General features: G+C 45.8%; 1 protein-coding gene across 2 annotated transcripts in view; it reads right to left on the reverse strand.

The window, feature by feature from the left end:
- Positions 1–19,924, reverse strand: part of LOC120024155 (rho-associated protein kinase 2-like) — a 73,321-nt gene that overhangs the window by 30,928 nt on the left and 22,469 nt on the right. For both annotated transcript variants that reach the window (XM_038968316.1, XM_038968315.1), the window contains exons 4-15: positions 19,786–19,923; positions 19,423–19,683; positions 16,082–16,226; positions 15,584–15,722; positions 10,082–10,173; positions 4,950–5,109; positions 4,200–4,284; positions 2,857–2,945; positions 2,699–2,747; positions 2,480–2,615; positions 1,639–1,730; positions 1,262–1,508 (exon numbers count right to left, since the gene is read on the reverse strand). In XM_038968316.1, coding sequence (XP_038824244.1) covers positions 1,262–1,508; positions 1,639–1,730; positions 2,480–2,615; positions 2,699–2,747; positions 2,857–2,945; positions 4,200–4,284; positions 4,950–5,109; positions 10,082–10,173; positions 15,584–15,722; positions 16,082–16,226; positions 19,423–19,683; positions 19,786–19,923 — 1,633 coding nt within the window. The remainder of the gene's footprint in view (positions 1–1,261; positions 1,509–1,638; positions 1,731–2,479; positions 2,616–2,698; positions 2,748–2,856; positions 2,946–4,199; positions 4,285–4,949; positions 5,110–10,081; positions 10,174–15,583; positions 15,723–16,081; positions 16,227–19,422; positions 19,684–19,785; position 19,924) is intronic.

A 19,924-nucleotide genomic window follows, 5' to 3' on the forward strand; every position in this document is an offset into this window, starting at 1 on the left:
ACACATTAGTATAGAGGTAGAGACACATTAGTATAGAGGTAGAGACACATTAGTATAGAGGTAGAGACACATTAGTATAGAGGTAGAGACATTAGTATAGAGGTAGACACACTAGTATAGAGGTAGAGACACACTAGTATAGAGGTAGAGACACATTAGTATAGAGGTAGAGACACACTAGTATAGAGGTAGAGACACACTAGTATAGAGGTAGAGACACACTAGTATAGAGGTAGAGACACACTAGTATAGAGGTAGAGACACATTAGTATAGAGGTAGAGACACATTAGTATAGAGGTAGAGACACATTAGTATAGAGGTAGAGACACATTAGTATAGAGGTAGAGACACATTAGTATAGAGGTAGAGGCACATTAGTATAGAGGTAGAGGCACATTAGTATAGAGGTAGAGACACATTAATATAGAGGTAGACACACATTAGTATAGAGGTAGACACACATTAGTATAGAGGTAGACACACATTAGTATAGAGGTAGAGACATTAGTATAGAGGTAGAAACATTAGTATAGAGGTAGACACACATTAGTATAGAGGTAGACACACATTAGTATAGAGGTAGAGACACATTAGTATAGAGGTAGAAACATTAGTATAGAGGTAGAAACATTAGTATAGAGGTAGAAACATTAGTATAGAGGTACAGACACATTAGTATAGAGGTAGAAACATTAGTATAGAGGTAGAAACATTAGTATAGAGGTACAGACACATTAGTATAGAGGTAGAAACATTAGTATAGAGGTAGAGACATTAGTATAGAGGTAGAGCTATCTATGAGGGCACCAAGCTAAGGAGAGCACACACCGGTTGAGTCAAGGCTTCACACAGAGTACTAGGAGACATTACATAATCTACCTGTATTCACTCATTCCCTTCTTTAATGTGTAAAAATAGCATCTGTCAATGTTTATTTTCCTTGTTGCTCCTGACTCCACCCAAGTGGAGACTTTGAAAGAGGGAAAGCTATGAGACATCACAGCAAACAAAATGACTTGCCTGTTCCAAACTGTCCCGTCTGAACTGAATGGACGCAATGACCAATGTCCCAAAGTTTCCAAAACACAGGGTCTCTGTAAGAGTGACGTACTCTCAGGCAGACCTGGGTCCTAGCTGTGCTTGGTTGAGCTTGCCTGTCACAATATAACTAATGAAATGGTTCCTAAAGTGCAAACCCTGCCCCTCTGGCACTCATGTCAATATGCAACCAATGGAATGGTTACACATGTGCAAACTCACCCTGCAGGTCAACTATAGTCTCTGTCCCCAGACTGTGGTCCCTCCTCTCGGCCTCCAGGTCGGCCTGAAGGCCCATCAGCTGCTGCTCCAGGCCCATCTTGGCGTTCTCCAGCTGGGTGCACTTGTCCACCAGCTCCCTGAGGCTGAGCTCCAGGGCCTGGGCATGCTTCTGGGCCTCCACCTGGCTCCTCCGCAGACGCCCCGCCGCCTCCTGCTCCTCTGCCAGCACCGCTGTCGCCTCATCCAGCTGAGAAAGAAGAGATGTGGTGGTGGGGTGGTTGGAGTTGTATCTTTATTAGTCAATTCAGGAGTGCAGAATTGGTGTGGAGCGAGCGAGAGCGCGACAGAGAAGGTAGAGATGGACTGTTCTGCCTCACCTGTCTCTGCAGGTGGATGTTCTTGTCCCTGGACATCTGAGAGGTCTGGTTTCTCCTCTTCAGCTCTTCCAGCTGGTCCCGCAGGCTGTTCACTAGACAAGGACAATCAGGTGGACAGATCAATCAGTGTATCTGTGTTTAGGAGAGTGTGAACGTGTACAGGAGACATAATAGATGGACAGGAGGATTTATTATGGATCCCCGAGGCAGCCGCTACTCTTCCTGTAAAGGTAACTGGAGTGTGTGTAGGGACAAAATCCCAGCTTAATTGCTGAATTCCAAATCAACTCCTAGCCCTTACACCCTAGGCACTATAGATCTGAGAGGATTGGACAGATCTAAGCATTATGGTAAATAGAGTCACAATGCCTTCTGATTGGCTGGGTGGAGAATAATGTCGCTTCCACCTAGCCAATCCTCTCTACTGCTGGGCAGTAGGGGCTGGGGAGTAGGGGCCGGGGGTCGATTTGGGATTCAGCAACTGTTTCATTGACATAATGTTGAGATAATTAGATAATGTTCCATACATAGATATAGCATCCATTGAAAGGGCTTGGAACCTCTAACCCAGGTTTCCAAAACAATGTCCGTGGGACCTCAGAGGGTGCACACTTAGTTTTTTGCACTAGCACTACACAGCTGATTAAAATAATCAAGTAATCATCAAGCTTTGATCATTTGAATTAGCTGTGTAGCGTTAGGGCAAAAAACCAAACCGTGCCCCCCGTCGGGTCCCGAGGACAGAGTTTGGGAAACCCTGCTAACCATTGAATGGGGAGATCTGTTCAATGAATTCTATTTCTATGGTTCCATGTGTACGCGTCACACAGCGTGGGCTTACGGTCGTTCTCCAGGCTGCGTTTCCTGTCCGCCTCCAGCTCCACTTTGCGGAGGTTCTCTGCACTCTGGTACTGCAGCAGGGCCCTCTCTCTCTCCAGCTGCCTCAGAGAAGACTCCACTCTCTGCCTGCTGCTCATCTACAGGGACAGGGAAGGGCTCATGTGTGACGTGCCAAAACATTACTGACCAACTCTACATACTGCACATCACCCAGTCTCACCTCTTCCTCCAGTTCTTTAACCAGCTTCTCTAGATGACTAGTTGTAGTCCTGGGGAGAGAGGAACATGTGGGAGTAAGTAAGTGTGTGTGTGTGTGTGTGTGTGTGTGTGTGTGTGTGTGTGTGTGTGTGTGTGTGTGTGTTCTGAGGTGAGCCCTACTTGTATTTGTTTTCCAGGTGGTCTTTGGCCTGCATCTCATGGTTGAGCTGCTCCTCAAGACAATGGAGCTTCTTCTGCAACTGATCTGACTGAAGAAGACAGGGAAGGAGAGTTAACAGGTACGTACACTAACACTAACCAGATGCACACTCAGGTATCAACATGTCTGTCAGTTCTGTCTGGTAATCACACAGCTCTGAGTTCTGTCAGTTCTGTCTGGTAATCACACAGCTCTGAGTTCTGTCAGTTCTGTCTGGTAATCACACAGCTCTGAGTTCTGTCAGTTCTGTCTGGTAATCACACAGCTCTAAGTTCTGTCAGTTCTGTCTGGTAATCACACAGCGCTGAGTTCTGTCAGTTCTGTCTGGTAATCACACAGCTCTAAGTTCTGTCAGTTCTGTCTGGTAATCACACAGCGCTGAGTTCTGTCAGTTCTGTCTGGTAATCACACAGCTCTAAGTTCTGTCAGTTCTGTCTGGTAATCACACAGCTCTAAGTTCTGTCAGTTCTGTCTGGTAATCACACAGCGCTGAGTTCTGTCAGTTGTTGTATGTCTGTCAGATAGAATTCTATTGTGTCTGTCTGATAATTGAGGGTGCGTTCGTAAATTCGCTCCGGCTATTTGTCTGAGTGTGCCAGAGCGCAGAGTAACTGACGAATTGACGAACACTCAACACCTGTTGAATATGGCCGGTGTCGGTAAACGTCAGCAAAGAAGCGTAATTAAATTGTTGCCAGCAGCACAGTTACAGTCATCAACACTCTGGATAACATGAAAACAGCCTAACCAGCTCTGCTAGGGGGAGTAAAATGGTCAGAGTGGGGCATTCTCTCATTTGTGTCTGGATGTAGCTAGCCAACTTTAGCCAGTTAGCTTGGGTGTTTGACTGCTGTTGTGAGGCCAGAACGCTGGGATCAACCCTCCTCCTCAGTCAGAGTGTCCAGTGTGCGCTCTGAATGCTCCGAGAAGGAAACGCTCTGAATTTACAAACGGACAATCTGACAACGCTCTGAATTTACAAACGGACAATCTGACAACGCTCTGAATTTAAGAACGCCCAGAGGGCACTCTGGCACTCCAGATTCAATTTACAAACACATCCTGAGTATGTCTGAGTGTTCTATTCAGTCAGTCTAAGAATTATGTCTGTCTATGCGAGTTCTATTTTACTGGTTAGTCTTCAGAGCTACTACATTGCATCGAACATTTCAATTTTACATTTGGGCTCAAATGTAGTCTTATGCCATCTGAGTACACATCTTCCCCTCTGCTCCCAGCTGTGCTTTAAAATCAAGCAAACAAACCCAAACACATGTATGTATGCAACGATTCAACAACCTACCTCTCCTTTGATGCCGTCCTGTTTTTCCTCACAGCTATCCACACAGTCCTCCACAGAGATCACTTTATTCACACCGCTTAGCAATCTGGTAGAGGAGGAGGGTAAAAGCAAGGGAGAGGGAGGAGAGAGGACATGGGTCTTTAAACTGGCTTTACCTGAGGTGCCCTACCACACCATGCCAACCTCCATGCCAGTGTCTCACCCCATAACACATCCTGCCCAACCTAGAACCCATCCACTTCAGACTCCAGGGCTACAATCCCCATTCACTGATCGTGATCATAAGATCAGACTTTTATCATGAGCCTAGTGGATTTTCTAGAAGGGTGACTGGAACAAGGAGGCAGTGTAAAGCAGGAACAGACGCACAGTGTACGACTGGCTTAAAACGGTTTTACAGTTCTACACGTATGAAACACAATCTCTCCCTCCATCACTCTCCCTCACCCTCCCTCCATCCCTCTCTAGTTACAGGCAGAGCTGACTAAGCACATTTCCTGCAGAGCACAGAGAACCTTAAAAAACCAAATACCCTAGTGAATACAGGCAGACCGTTAACACAAAAACTCCCTTAAAACATACAGTACATAGATTCAAATTCATTCCAATTTAAATGTAGTAAACCAAACCCTATTCCTGGATAATTGGCTAGCTTGCTAAAGCTAAATATAACAATAATATAACTATATACAGACACTGTATAGATGCCAAACTTCCCTCTTAGTATAGATAGAAAACAATTAGCCTTACTGGTCTTCCTTGAAGTAGGTGAAACCCACAAATGGCAGCTGGTTGCCCACAAAGGCCTTTGGTGTGGGAAAGGTCTCCACGTCACCTTTTTCATCCTCGATCTCGTCAAAGTTACTGGTGTCTATGTCACTGCTCAACTCCGGCACTACTGGGGCCACGGCTGAACGAGTGAGAGAGGGATGCAGAGCGGGAGTGGGAGAATCAGAGGAGGCAGAGGTGACAGAGAGGGAGGAGAGAGGCAACGTGAGAGAGAGATGCAATCAGAAAGAAGCAAAGTGTGTGTGAGAGTGAGAGAGTGAGTGAGAGAGAGATGCAGTCAGAAAGAGAGAGATGCAGTCAGAAAGAAGCAAAGAGTGTGAGAGCGCGAGCGAGAGAACAGGAAGGGGTGGAAATAGTGTGGGTTTGGGCAGAGGAAGGAGACAGATGGTTAAAATATGTCTAAAATCAATCAACTCAGTGCTAAAATTGGTCTCAATCAAGAGACACTAACACAGAGATACCCGTCGGCTCCTCCAATTCTCAATAAGAGATACTTTTTACACTATACTGTGATGTTCTAGGTGTGTGTAGTCTATGTGTGTGTGTGTGTGTGTGTGTAGTACACCGAGCCGCCCTGGGCACAGGCGGTAAAAGCACGCTGGCGTGGGGCGGACGCCAAACCCACCACTCCTCTCTCCCCCTACAGTGCCCTCTTTGTGCCCCAACACACACTGTTGCCTTTCACACACCTAAACACACTCTAGGAGAGAGAGAACTAACTCCCCTTCTGCTGTTTTAAAGGCCTCCATCTGTACAGTAGGCGGACAGAAATGTGTCAAGGGGCCAGGAGGCGAAAGCTGAGGCGAGCCCAGTTGCTCGACAACCTATAAAGATGTCACTACTGGCTAGGAAACTAAGTGGCCATGTTGGATCTTATTTCTTCAACGGGATCCATTCTGGCTCCAGGCAAAGAGAACCAAGTCAAGACAGAACCCTCAGTAGGGAGAGATCAATAGATGGTGGACAAATGGGAGAGAGAGAAAAATGAGAAAGCGAGCAATAAAAGAGGGAATGAAAGAAAAAGAAAAAGCGAAAAGCAAGAGCTGTGCGGTGAGACTGGAGAGAGACAGACACGGTCCCGGCTCCCGGGAGGCCAATTGCGGCATGGCTTTCCCAGCATGCTCCTGATAGCGGGTAGGCTAATGACAGGCAGCTGTGGCCACAGTGAGAGTGGAGAGAGGAGGGAGCGACCGCCCTCAAATCTGATCTGGGGCTGGTGCAGTGGTTCTGGTGCGCCCCTCTCATTACTCCTGCAAGCCCATAGGGGGCTACCTCTGCCCCCTCCCTGCTCCATCATAGGACAGGGTGCTTACTAGCACCCAGGCTGTATCCCAAATGTCACTCCATTCCCTATGTAGGGCACTACCTTTGACCAGGGCCAATAGAAAATGACATAGTGCTCTGGTCAAAAATAGTGCACTATGTAGGGAATAGAGTGCCATTTGAGAGGCAGACTCAGTCTCCCACATCCGAGAGTTTTACAGCTTTATTTCAGGCAACAGTCAGAAATGGGGCTTCAGCATGCTAGCTAATGAGCAGACTAGAGAGTGAGGCTGCCTTCCCATTCTCCACCCTTATCCACCTGCAAACTTTCTCCCATTGATTTGGCAATGGTGGAAACTATCCCCAGCCAATGCTTACACAAATCCTGCGCATTTAAATCCATGATGGGGAGTGTGTAAGTGCACACCTATAGTAAAGGGAGACAATGGGCTGACTATAGCGTGGGGGAACCCATTAGAACACTGATAGTATAGCGTGGGGGAACCTAATAGAACACTGATACTATAGCGTGGGGGAACCTAATAGAACACTGATACTATAACGTGGGGGAACCTAATAGAACACTGATACTATAGCGTGGGGGAACCCATTAGAACACTGATACTATAGCCGTGGGGGAACCTAATAGAACACTGATACTATAGCCGTGGGGGAACCTAATAGAACACTGATACTATAGCCGTGGGGGAACCCATTAGAACACTGATACTATAGCGTGGGGGAACCCAACAGAACACTGATACTATAGCGTGGGGGAACCCAACAGAACACTGATACTATAGCGTGGGGGAACCCAACAGAACACTGATACTATAGCGTGGGGGAACCCAATAGAAGAACACTGATACTATAGCGTGGGGGAACCCAATAGAAGAACACTGATACTATAGCGTGGGGGAACCCAATAGAACAACACTGATACTATAGCGTGGGGGAACCCAACCGAACACTGATACTATAGTGTGGGGGAACCCAACAGAACACTGATACTATAGCGTGGGGGAACCCAATAGAACACTGATACTATAGCGTGGGGGAACCCAATAGAAGAACACTGATACTATAGCGTGGGGGAACCCAATAGAACAACACTGATACTATAGCGTGGGGGAACCCAATAGAAGAACACTGATACTATAGCGTGGGGGAACCCAATAGAAGAACACTGATACTATAGCGTGGGGGAACCCAATAGAACACTGATACTATAGCGTGGGGGAACCCAATAGAAGAACACTGATACTATAGCGTGGGGGAACCCAATAGAAGAACACTGATACTATAGCGTGGGGGAACCCAACAGAACACTGATACTATAGCGTGGGGGAACCCAACAGAACACTGATACTATAGCGTGGGGGAACCCAATAGAACACTGATACTATAGCGTGGGGGAACCCAATAGAACAACACTGATACTATAGCGTGGGGGAACCCAATAGAACACTGATACTATAGCGTGAGGGAACCCAATAGAAGAACACTGATACTATAGCGTGGGGGAACCCAATAGAACACTGATACTATAGCGTGGGGGAACCCAATAGAAGACCACTGATACTAGAAGAAACCTGCGTTCTCAGTCCCCTCCTATACTCCCCGTTCACTCATGACTGCACGACCAGGCACGACTCCACACCATCATTAAGTTTGCTGATGACACAACAGTGTCACAACAGTGACACAACAGCCTGATCACTGACAACGACAAGACGGCCTATAGGGAGGAGGTCAGAGACCTGACTGTGTGGTGCAAGGACAAACAAGATGATTGTGGACTACAGGAAAAAGAGGACCGAGCACTCCACCATTCTCATCGACGGGGCTGCAGTGGAGCAGGTTGAGAGCTTCAAGTTCCTTGGTGTCCACATCATCAACAAACTAACATGTCCAAGCACACCAAAACAGTCGTGAAGAGGGCACGACAAAACCTATTCCCCCTCAGGAGACTGAAAAGATTTGGCATGGGTCCTCAGATCCTCAAAAGGTTCTACAGCTGCACCATCGAGAGCATCCTGACTAGTTGCATCACTGCTTGGTATGGCAACTGCTCGGCCTCAAGGCACTACAGAGGGTAGTGCGTACTGCCCAGTACATCACTGGGGCCAAGCTTCCTGCCATCCAGGACCTCTATACCAGGCGGTGTCAGAGGAAGGCCCTAAAAATTGTCAAAGACTCCAGCCACCCTAGTCAAAGACTGTTCTCTCTGCTACCGCACGGCAAGCGGTACCGGAGCGCCAAGTCTAGGTACAAGAGGCTTCTAAACAGCTTCTACACCCAAGCCATACGACTCCTGATCATCTAGTCAAATGGCTACCCAGTCTAGTTGCATTGCCCCCCCCCCCCTCTTTACACCACTGCTACTCTCTATTGTCATCTATGCATAGTCACTTTAATAACTTTACCTACATGTACATACTACCTCAACTAACCGGTGCCCCCGCACATTGACTCCGTATCGGTACCCCCCCTGTATATAGTCTCACCATTGTTATTTTACTGCTGCTCTTTAATTACGTGTTACTTTTATCTCTTATTCTTATCCGTTTTTTGTTTGTTTTGTATTCAGAGCATGTGACTAATAAAGTTTGATTTGATACTATAGCGTATCAGAAGAACACTGATGAGTGTGCCATGTGCTGTGGAAGAAGCACCAATGGGTTGAATGGAGATCTTATGATGAGACGCAAACAGTGGGGTCACACACACACACACCTTTGGTTGGGTAAGGATGAGAGACGCACACACACAGTGGGATTCAGTAGTGCAGTAGTGTCTCGTTCTGGTTTCGTGTTACAGACTGCCTGGGCTATGCTCAGCAGTTATGTCTCTGTTTAAATCAGAGCCAGGTGAAACTGACTGAAACAGTCAGAGAACTGAATACAACTATAAAACAAAGACAGAAGCCATGATATGTACTAATATACCTCCTTCCTTATTTCCTTATTCCCATCCTTCCTTATTTCCTTATTCCCATCCTTCCTTATTCCCATCCTTCCTTATTTCCTTATTCCCATCCTTCCTTATTTCCTTATTCCCATCCTTCCTTATTCCCATCCTTCCTTATTTCCTTATTCCCATCCTTCCTTATTCCCGTCCTTCCTTATTCCCATCCTTCCTTCCTTACTTAGTGACTTGTTTGATCTGGCGGTACTGGATAACTGCAAGCAGCCTTTCCAACGTTTCTCTGTGTGTGTGTGTGTGTGTGTGTGTGTGTGTGTGTGTGTGTGAGAGAGATCCCACCGTAGTACTTTCAATAGATTTGTCACATGATATCAAAATCAGTGATGATGGAAGGATTGAGGAGCCCAAGTACATACTCCTCACCAAGCATGAATCTGGGTAGCATTGCACAGTGTAGTATGCTGTAATGAACAATTAGTAATAGTTCAGTATACGTCAAGAGTAGGAGTGCTGATCCAGGATCTGTTTTGACTTTTAGATCACAATGAATAAGATCACATGGACAGCAGGAAAGAGCTGATCCTAGATCAGCATTCCTACTCTGAGACGAGTGATAGTGAACACACGGCCTCTGGCCATGCAGGGTTGTGCTGCAGTGCTGATGATAGACAGGTGACTGTTCTGCTCAGTCTCTGCTGATAGAGTAGAGACTCAGGCTCCCTACATGGGAATGAACTGTAGTGTCAAGTCATGACAATAACAAGTTGGGTGATGGAGAGACAGATTGGGAAGGAGACAGAGAGACAGAGAGGGGCAGACAGGCACACACACACACATGCAGTATGACTGAAGACATACACGCACAAATACACACGGTTTGACTGAACACACACACACACACTTACTCTCTCGGATAGTGTCGAAGGTCCACTGGTCGTTCGTGAAGAAGGGGTGTCTCTTGATCTCCTCCACGCCGTTCCTCCCCAGACGCACCTCCCTGTACATAGCCAATGGGACGGAGTGGTCAGAGCGGTCACTCACTCAAACGTGCAAATTGACCGCAACATGAACACAAAGCAAAGCGCCACTTTCCTCCACACAGCTGGAGTGACCACTAGCCCACTAGGCACTGACCACAGTCCACTGATTGGCCAGGCCGGACCGCCTCACGACCACTGCAGTGGTCAGTAACGGCCAGCAGAAGAAGAGTCTTCGCGCAGCCAGTAAGAATAGTGATACGGAAAGAATGTAGATCCAGGAAGTTACACAGGAGCAAAGTAGGGACCAGACTAGTCAACAACACTACTATATCTACTGCTGCAATTCCCTCCCTCCTCTTCCCCTCTGGCATCCCTCCCTCCTCTTCCCCTCTGGCCTCCCTCCCTCCCTCCCTCCTCTGCCACAGGGTGCAGGGCCGGAGGGGTGCGGCAGTTTGGGCTGCCACGTGTGGGACATTCCAGACTCAGCCAAAAGGAACAGAGCAAGGGAGGGGTGTGCCCCACTAGAAAACATGATGGGAGAGACCATGGCAGACACACAGAGCATGTCCCGAAGCTCAGAATACTGAGGCGAGAGAGTGAGCATGAAAGAGATATAGGGTAATACAGAAAGAGAAATATGGAGAGAAGGGAAAGAGAGGAGAGCGAGCGAGCATACCAAAACAACAAGAGGGCCAAATGCTAAATAGAGAGAAAAACAGAAATGGGGGAAAAAGAGAGATGGGGAGGGACAGGATTAAGAGAGAGAGTTGACTGACTGAGCTGGTGAGTAGAGAGAGTTGATGGGACTGGTCCTTACTGACTGTCTGAGCTGGTGAGTAGAGAGAGTTGATGGGACTGGTCCTTACTGACTGTCTGAGCTGGTGAGTAGAGAGAGTTGATGGGACTGGTCCTTACTGACTGACTGACTGAGCTGATGAGTAGAGAGAGTTGATGGGACTGGTCTTTACTGACTGACTGACTGAGCTGGTGAGTAGAGAGAGTTGGTGGGACTGGTCTTTACTGACTGACTGACTGACTGAGCTGGTGAGTAGAGAGAGTTGATGGGACTGGTCTTTACTGACTGACTGACTGAGCTGGTGAGTAGAGAGAGTTGGTGGGACTGGTCTTTACTGACTGACTGACTGAGCTGGTGAGTAGAGAGAGTTGGTGGGACTGGCCCTTACTGACTGACTGAGCTGGTGAGTAGAGAGAGAGTTGATGGGACTGGTCTTTACTGACTGACTGACTGAGCTGGTGAGTGAGTCAGTGAACTACAGTGTGTAACGGCCCTGCTACACTATAGCCATCGGGCGTCCGGCATTGCCATCAGTGATCAGCTGTTGAGGAAATGATTCCTTTTGGTTGCATATGGCCTCACTTATACACCACTGGTTATTTAACTAACATTTACGAAGTCAAGAAGCTACAAGTACTAGCTAGCTTGCTAGCTACATTGACTAGCCAGGTTCACAATGTAAACAAAAGCAACTTGTGTAATTAGAGGATAATTTAGTACAACCATCAGCAACAACTTAATGAACACAAAGCTATTGTACTTACACATAATGGATGAAAATGGTACAGTACAGTAGGGGCAAAGTACCCAAATGTCATAGTGTAGTAAAAGTAGAGATACCTAAATAGAAAACGACTCAAGTAAAAGTGAATGTCACCCAGTAAAATACTACTTGAGTAAGTCTAAAAGTATTAAAATATACTTAAGTATTAAAAGTATAAATCATTGCAAATTCCTTATATTAAGCAAATCAGAGAGCACAATTGTTTTTTTATTTTTAATGTATGGATAGCCAGGGGCTTTCTTGTCCTGCTAAGCATTCAAAATGTAACGAGTACTTTTGGGTGTCGGGGAACATGTACGGAGTAAAAATGACATTATTTTCTTTAGGAATGTAGTTAAGTAAAAGTAACGTCACATTGAGACGACACTGATGGCAAAACTTATGGTGGAGCTGAGGAGTTAGCGTGACAGGGGGAATAAGTATCAGTGTGTAGCAACGTTATTACAGTGGGGTATAATATTCATATTTATTTCTATTCATTTATAGATTTTTTTTAATTCAGTTGTTTCAGTTAGATTTCAGACTTGATTTACCATTTTTTTATTTAGTTTGTTTGAAAACATTTCCATTTCATTTTTATATTATTTATTTTCAGTGTTGTAGACCTATATGTGTTGTAGGCCTATAGTTTGTTTTTGTGATGCCACTTCTTGCCACTGGGGGGCAGTAATACATAAGGTGATGGGCCAGGACCATAGACTTGGATAGACATAACATCTCTATATCTGTCATGATGGCGTCTGTGAGAGTACATGCAGTGCCATTAAGGCCATCTCCATCTTGGAAATAACTATCTGTCAAGAAAATACACTAATTGGCTGATCCCTCCCGATGACCCAGCTGCCATGACTACAACCAGTTCATCAGGAGGCATCAGCCAATGAAGTTAGAAGTTCCGCCCAGTTGACTAAATCAAAATGGCAAAGGGCCTCAATGGCGCTGCCCATGCTAACACAGTCTTTAGGCCACTAGAGGACTCTGTACAACCCCATGGCCAGAATGTAGGTTTGGTTAGGTTTAAATGATAAAACAATCCTAATGCGACTTGGATTTAAAGGATAAGTGCCTAGACTGGTGGAAGAAATAAGGTGCAAGGAAACTCTTAACCATGTTTACATCAATCCAATGCTTTTTTATTTCCGTTAGTAGTAGATGTAAGAACCAAGTACCTTTATCTGACAGAGAGGAAAAAAACAACAAATGAAGTCCTAGCACATGTGACGGGTTATGTTTATGTAATATTAAACATGCATCACTGACTACCCTCTTCAAATTGGGTTAATAAAAACATCAACAACAGTAAAAACACAATACAACACTTCTTCAGAAATCTATCCATTCACAGCCAGCGTGTGTGTTTCTGTTCAACCTAACAAGATTGTCTGGTGTATCTTCAAGAAGACACTGCGTTCCAGAGGAGGTGGTCGTTCGGTTTCTCAAGCCTGATGACGGGCTGAATATTCTCTCCACGAACGCTTGGGATGCAGGGGCAGAAACCAGATCCAGTGCCATAGGGCAGAGCTTTGGATAAACAGCCATCCTTGCCTGCCAGAACTAGAGAGGTGACTGTAAACATGCCCACCTTCACAGCATACAGAGACCTCAGACACAATGGTCAATGCAAGGAAGCTATATTTCTGATGAAATGTGGTCAAGATGGTTTCCATATGCTGGCATCTTTCAGGGATCCTGCTGCTCCACAGCTGTACTCTGATTTGCTGAAGTACAAGACTCTGCTTCCCTCATCAGTGGCTCCATCTCTGTTGAACAAAGTGCCAGAGACCCACTTGGGTCATCAGGCAAGCTTCTGCAGGGGTTGGATTGAAGTTGGCTGCCAGAGGATTCAGTATGCATGTGAAGCGCTCACACAGTGACTTCAGGAGGACCTGTGACAACTGTTAGGCAACAGTAGTTGACTGAACGTGTGCCTCAAGGTTGAGAAGGCATGGCACCACATCAGACAGTGACTGGCTGTCAGTTTGAAGATGGTCGGTGTGGATTGCGAACGGCTCCAGCAACTTTACAAGCTGTTCTACCATGGCCCAGTCCAGTCCGTGCTCACCCTGTTAGCTACTGATAGTTAGTGATACTGATGCACAAGCTAAGCCTATTTGAAATGTCGCCATCTACTGGCAGCATTTACCCAAGAGTCAGAAGTTTAAAAACCCATTCGAAAAAACCCCTTCAAAACCCCAATTGATTTTTAGAAGAAAAAAACTAAAAATAATTGGTTTTTATTTTACGTGGTTTTGCAGTCAAAGATAATAGTTTCAGTATAGTTTTATTTCAGTTTACTAAGTAGTTTTTATTTTAGTTTACTATAATAACCTTAGTTTGTGTAGGGTGTATGTGTATGGGTGTGTGTGCATCTCTGTGTGTATGTGTGTGTGTGTGTGTGTGTGTGTGTGTGTGTGTGTGTGTGTGTGTGTGTGTGTGTGTGTGTGTGTGTGTGTGTGTGTGTGTGTGTGTGTGTGTGGTGTGAGAGAGAAACTGCAGAGTGACAGAGAAAATAAACAGAGGGGAACGGGAGTATAAGACAGGCATTGTGCGGCAGCAGAAAGGGTTAGTGTTTGACGTCTACTATACCTCTAATGTCCCAGCCTCTACTCCCATCAACTACTACTACTATGATCCTAAGTATCTAACAGCCATTAACAAAGAATCGCTCACCCAGGTGTCATTCCCATCTTTTCTGGTCCCAGTTTAAACTAAGAACAACTTTGTTTGTTGTTCAAGGCTTAATAACAATATTTATAGTGTTCATAAGCACTACATTGATACTTCACAAATCATTTAAGCAAATTCATAATACAGTTGAAGTCAGAAGTTTACATACACTTATGTTGGAGTCATTAAAACTCGTTTTTCAACCACTCCACACATTTCTTGTTAACAAACTATAGTTTTGGCAAGTCGGTTAGGACATGTACTTTGTGCATAACTCAAGTAATTTTTCCAACAATTGGTTAACAGACGGATTATTTCACTGTATCACAATTCCAGTGGGTCAGAAGTATACATACACTAAGTTGACTGTGCCTTTAAACAGCTTGGAAAATTCCAGAAAATGATGTCATGGCTTTAGAAGCTTCTGATAGGCTAATTGACATCATTTGAGTCAATTGGAGGTGTAGCTGTGGATGTATTTCAAGGCCTACCTTCAAACTCAGTGCCTCTTTGCTTGACATCATGGGAAAATCAAAAGAAATCAGCCAAGACCTCAGAAAAAAATGGTAGACCTCCACAAGTCTCGTTCATCATTGGGAGCAATTTTAGAACGCCTGAAGGTACGACGTTCATCTGTACAAACAATAGTACGCAAGTATAAATAAACACCATGGGAACACGCAGCCGTCATACCACCCTTAGGAGACACGTTCTGTCTCCTAGAGATGAACGCACTTTGGTGTGAAAAGTGCAAATCAATCCCAGAACAACAGCAAAGGACCTTGTGAAGATGCTGGAGGAAATGGGTACAAAAGTATCTATATCCACAGTAAAACAAGTCCTACTAGGCTACATAACCTTATGTCTGGTGCTCTGCAAAATGTGGCATGACCAGTTTGCCTCCCTTTATGTGGCGTAGCATGACATTAGCTCAAGCTAAAGAGTGCTGAAGCATATAGGTCTTATTAAGGGATTATGAAGGTTTTGTTAAGCCACTTTCGTTTAGAGTGGGACCGCTTTTCTCCCACATACCTCTCCTTTCCCTCCTCACGCTCGTCTCATTTAAAAAGGCAGTAACAGCCTCCACAGGAAAGTGTGGAAAAAAGAGATCACACTTTGAAGGATCCGAGAGGTCAGACAGGTCATGGGGGCTTTGTTACGTAGGTCAAACATACTGTACCTGTCAGACAGGAAGGCACAGATGAGGTCCTTGGCATCATTGGACATCTGCACATCATCAGGGAAGTTGAGGTTATTCTTGTGATCCATGATTTTCCCATATGTTCCTACTAGTGACTCGGCATAAAATGGGGTGTCGCCTAAAAAGAGAGGTGAAATTTAAAATATGTTTTGGAGCTTTTGTTAGGCTTTACAGGGGAGGTTAAACTAGCATCAATAAACACGAATAGCCTAGTAGTGTGACCACTGTGTTTAAACCTAGGTGTACGGCATGCCACAAGACTGTTAGCCCGCTGAGCTAAATCCAAGACATTAGCTCAGGGAGCTAACACAAGTCTTGAGGTCTCAGGCATATCACCCGAGCGGGGTTAATCAAACCATCTTTAGTAGCTTAGCGCCAATCCAAATGACAAAACTAAAAGAATTAACATTAGCAGGTCAACGGTCCAATTGACATCCTGAACACCGTTCAGATTCAGGATCAGACAAACTCACTCACCGACCAGCATCTCAAAGATGAACACCCCCACGGACCACCAGTCACACTCGCGGCCGTAGTAGCCGTCCCCCCCCTGGGACTTGAGCACCTCAGGAGAGATGTAGTCCGGAGTCCCCACCGCTGTTTCACAGTGGACCATGCCTGTCTGGAATGAGAGAGAAGGACAGACGGAGAGGCAGGCGGGGAGACAGGCAGACAGAGACATCGTTAAAGCAGGTAACCTAAACAGTGAAACATATTGGGCCAGTGTGCCAGACACAGGTTAAGCCTAGTCCTTGAGTAAGAAGCACTTTTAATGGTGACTCTACATGATTTTTAGTCCATGACTAAGCCTAATCTGTGTTTTATTTAACCAGGTAGGCCAGTTGAGAACAAGTTCTCATTTACAACTGCAACCTGGCCAAGATAAAGCAAAGCAGTGCGACAAAAACAACAAAGTTAGACATAAACAAACGTACAATCAATAACACAAAAGAAAAGAAAAATAGACAATGTACAGTTTGAGCAAATGTAGAAGAGTAGGGAGGTAGGCAATAAATAGGCCCTAGAGGTGAAAATAATTACAATTTAGCATTAATACTGGAGTGACAGATGTGCAGATGATGATGTGCAAGTAGAGATACTGGGGTGCAAAAGAGCAAGAGGGTAAGTAATAATATGGGGATGAGGTAGTCGGGTGTGCTATTTACAGATTGGCTATGTACAGGTACAGTGATCGGTAAGCTGCTCAGACAGCTGATGCTTAAAGTTAGAGAGGGAGATATAAGACTCCACCTTCAGAGATGTTTTCAATTTGTTCCAGTCATTGGCAACAGAGAACTGGAAGGAAAGGCGGCCATAGGAAGTGTTGGCTTTGGGGATGACCAGTGAGATATACCTGCTGGAGCGTGTGGGTGTTGCTATGGTGACCAGTGAGCTGAGATAAGGTGGGGCTTTACCTAGCAAATACTTAGATGACCTGGAGCCAGTGGGTTTGGCGACAGATATGTAGTGAGGGTCAGCCAACGAGAGCATACAGGTCGCAGTGGTGGGTAGTATATGGGCTTTGGTGACAAAACGGATGGCACTGTGATAGCAAATTGGATGCAGTCTGAGTAGAGTGTTGGGGGCTATTTTGTAAATGACATCGCCGAAGTCAAGGATCGGTAGGATAGTCCGTTTTACGAGGGTATGTTTGGGGGCATGAGTGAAGGAGGCTTTGTTGCGAAATAGGAAGCCGATTCTAGATTTAATTTTGGATTGGAGATGCTTAATGTGAGTCTGGAAGGAGAGTTTACAGTCTAACCAGACATCTAGGTATTTGTAGTTGTCCACATATTCTAAGTCAGAACTGTCCAGAGTAGTGATGCTAGTCGGCGGGGAGGGTGCGGGCAGCAATCGGTTGAAGAGCATGCACTTAGTTTTACTAGCATTTAAGAGCAGTTGGAGGCCACGGAAGGAGTGTTGTACGGCGTTGAAGCTCGTTTGGAGGTTTGTTAACACAGCGTCCAACGAAGGGCCAGATGTATACAGAATGGTGTCGTCTGCGTAGAGGTGAATCAGAGAATCACCAGCAGCTAGAGCGACATCATTGATATATACAGAGAAAAGAGTCGGCCCGAGAATTGAACCCTGTGGCACCCCCATAGAGACTGCCAGAGGTCCGGACAAAAGGCCCTCCGATTTGACACATTGCACTCTATCTGAGAAGTAGTTGGTTAACCAGGCGAGGCAGTCATTTGAGAAACCAAGGCTGTTGAGTCTGCCGATAAGAATGTGGTGATTGACAGAGTCGAAAGCCTTGGCCAGGTCGATGAAGACGGCTGCACAGTGCTGTCTTTTATCGATGGCGGTTATGATATCGTTTAGGACCTTGAGCGTGGCTGAGGTGCACCCATGACCAGCTCGGAAACCAGATTACATAGTGGAGAAGGTAAGGTGGGATTCGAAATGGTTGGTGATCTGTTTATTAACTTGGCTTTCGAAGATTTTAGAAAGGCAGGGTAGGATAGATATAGCTCTTTCAGAACATCAGCTGTCTGGATTTGGGTGAAAGAAAAGCATGGGGGGGGGGGGTTGGGCAAGTTGCTGCAGGGGGTGCTGAGATGTTGGCCAGGGTAAGGGTAGCCAGGTGGAAAGCATGGCCAGCCATGGAAAAATGCTTATTGAAATGATCGATTATTGTAGATTTATCAGTGGTGACAGTGTTTCCTATCCTTAGTGCAGTGGGCAGCTGGGAGGAGGTGCTCTTATTCTCCATGGACTTTACAGTGTCCCAAAACCTTTTGGAATTAGTGCTACAGGAAGCAAATTTCTGTTTGAAAAAGCTAGCCTTAGCTTTCCTAACTGACTGAGTATATTGGTTCCTGACTTCCCTGAAAAGTTGTATATCGCGGGGGCTATTTGATGCTAATGCAGAACGCCACAGGATGTTTTTGTGCTGGTCAAGGGCAGTCAAGTCTGGGGTGAACCAAGGGCTATATCTGTTCTTAGTTCTACATTTTTTGAATGGGGCATGCTTATTTAAGATGGAGAGGAAACAACTTTTGAAGAGGAAGAGCTACCAGGCATCCTCTACTGACGGGATGAGGTCAATATTCTTCCAGGATACCCGGGCCAGGTCGATTAGAAAGGCCTAGTCGCTGAAGTGTTTTAGGGAGCGTTTGATAGTGATGAGGGGTGGTCGTTTGATCGCAGACCCAGTACGCACGCAGGCAATGAGGAATTGATCGCTGAGATCCTGGTTGAAGACAGCAGAGGTGTATTTAGAGGGCAGGTTGGTCAGGATGTGTCTGGGAAACTGGCCCATTAAATTTGTCAAAGAGCTTTTTGGCACAGCTTACCTGTCCTGTAAATCACAATTCAGCAAATTAACCTGATGGACTTTCTACGTGGAAATTGACACTAAACAATTCAAAATCTGCCCACATGGTGGTGCACTGGAGCAGTGAAATTCCCCCAAACCCAGATTTTAGCAGTAGACAGTTCATCGCCTTGGAAATAGTCTAAAATTAGCTCATGTTAGAATTAAGTTACAGAAGAAAGCAGGAAAAAAAGTAAGGTCTAGGGCTTGAGTTTGGTGTTTCAGACAGAATTACCATAAGACCATTTCGGGTTAGGATGGAGTCTCACTCAGAAAACCCCCAGTCCCAGTCCTACTCCTGGGGACCAGAAGGGGTGCACATTTAGTTTTTTTGCCTTAGAACTAACACACCTGATTCAAGTGAAGGCTTGATGACGAGTTGATTCTTGAATCAGCTGTGTTAGTGAAAAAAACTAAATGCAAACACCTTTGGCTCCCCAGGACCAGGTAGCACTGCCCTAGACCCTCAGCCAATTCTCCAACTCCCCTGCAAACTCACAGAGTCCATCTTCATGCAGGTGCCAAAGTCAGCCAGCTTGAGGTGGCCATTTTGGTCCAGTAGTATGTTGTCCGGTTTCACATCGCGGTGGATGAAACCCATATAGTGGATTGCATCTAGAGCCAGCACCACCTCGGCAGTGTAGAAACGGACCCACTTCTCTGGCATGTCGTAGTTCATGGTCAGGGTGACCAGATCTCCACCAGGCATATACTCCATCACCATGTAGAGGTGGAGGTCATCTTGGAAAGCACAGCACAGCTGGAAAACACACATATCACAACAATAACAGCTTGACTGACATTTGGAGTATGTGAGAGGTGTGTGTACTGTACGTGTATGAGTGTACACTCTCTCCCTCACCTGGACGACCCAGGGACTGTTGGAGAAGGCCATGATGTCTCTCTCCTCCCAGAAGAAGGCGGAGTCAGAGCGTTTGATCATCTCAAACTTGCTCAGCTGTTTCATGGCGTACACCTTCTGAGACGCCTTGTGACGGACC

The sequence above is a fragment of the Salvelinus namaycush genome, chromosome 29, assembly GCF_016432855.1.
Source record: "Salvelinus namaycush isolate Seneca chromosome 29, SaNama_1.0, whole genome shotgun sequence".
Classification (NCBI taxonomy): domain Eukaryota; kingdom Metazoa; phylum Chordata; class Actinopteri; order Salmoniformes; family Salmonidae; genus Salvelinus; species Salvelinus namaycush.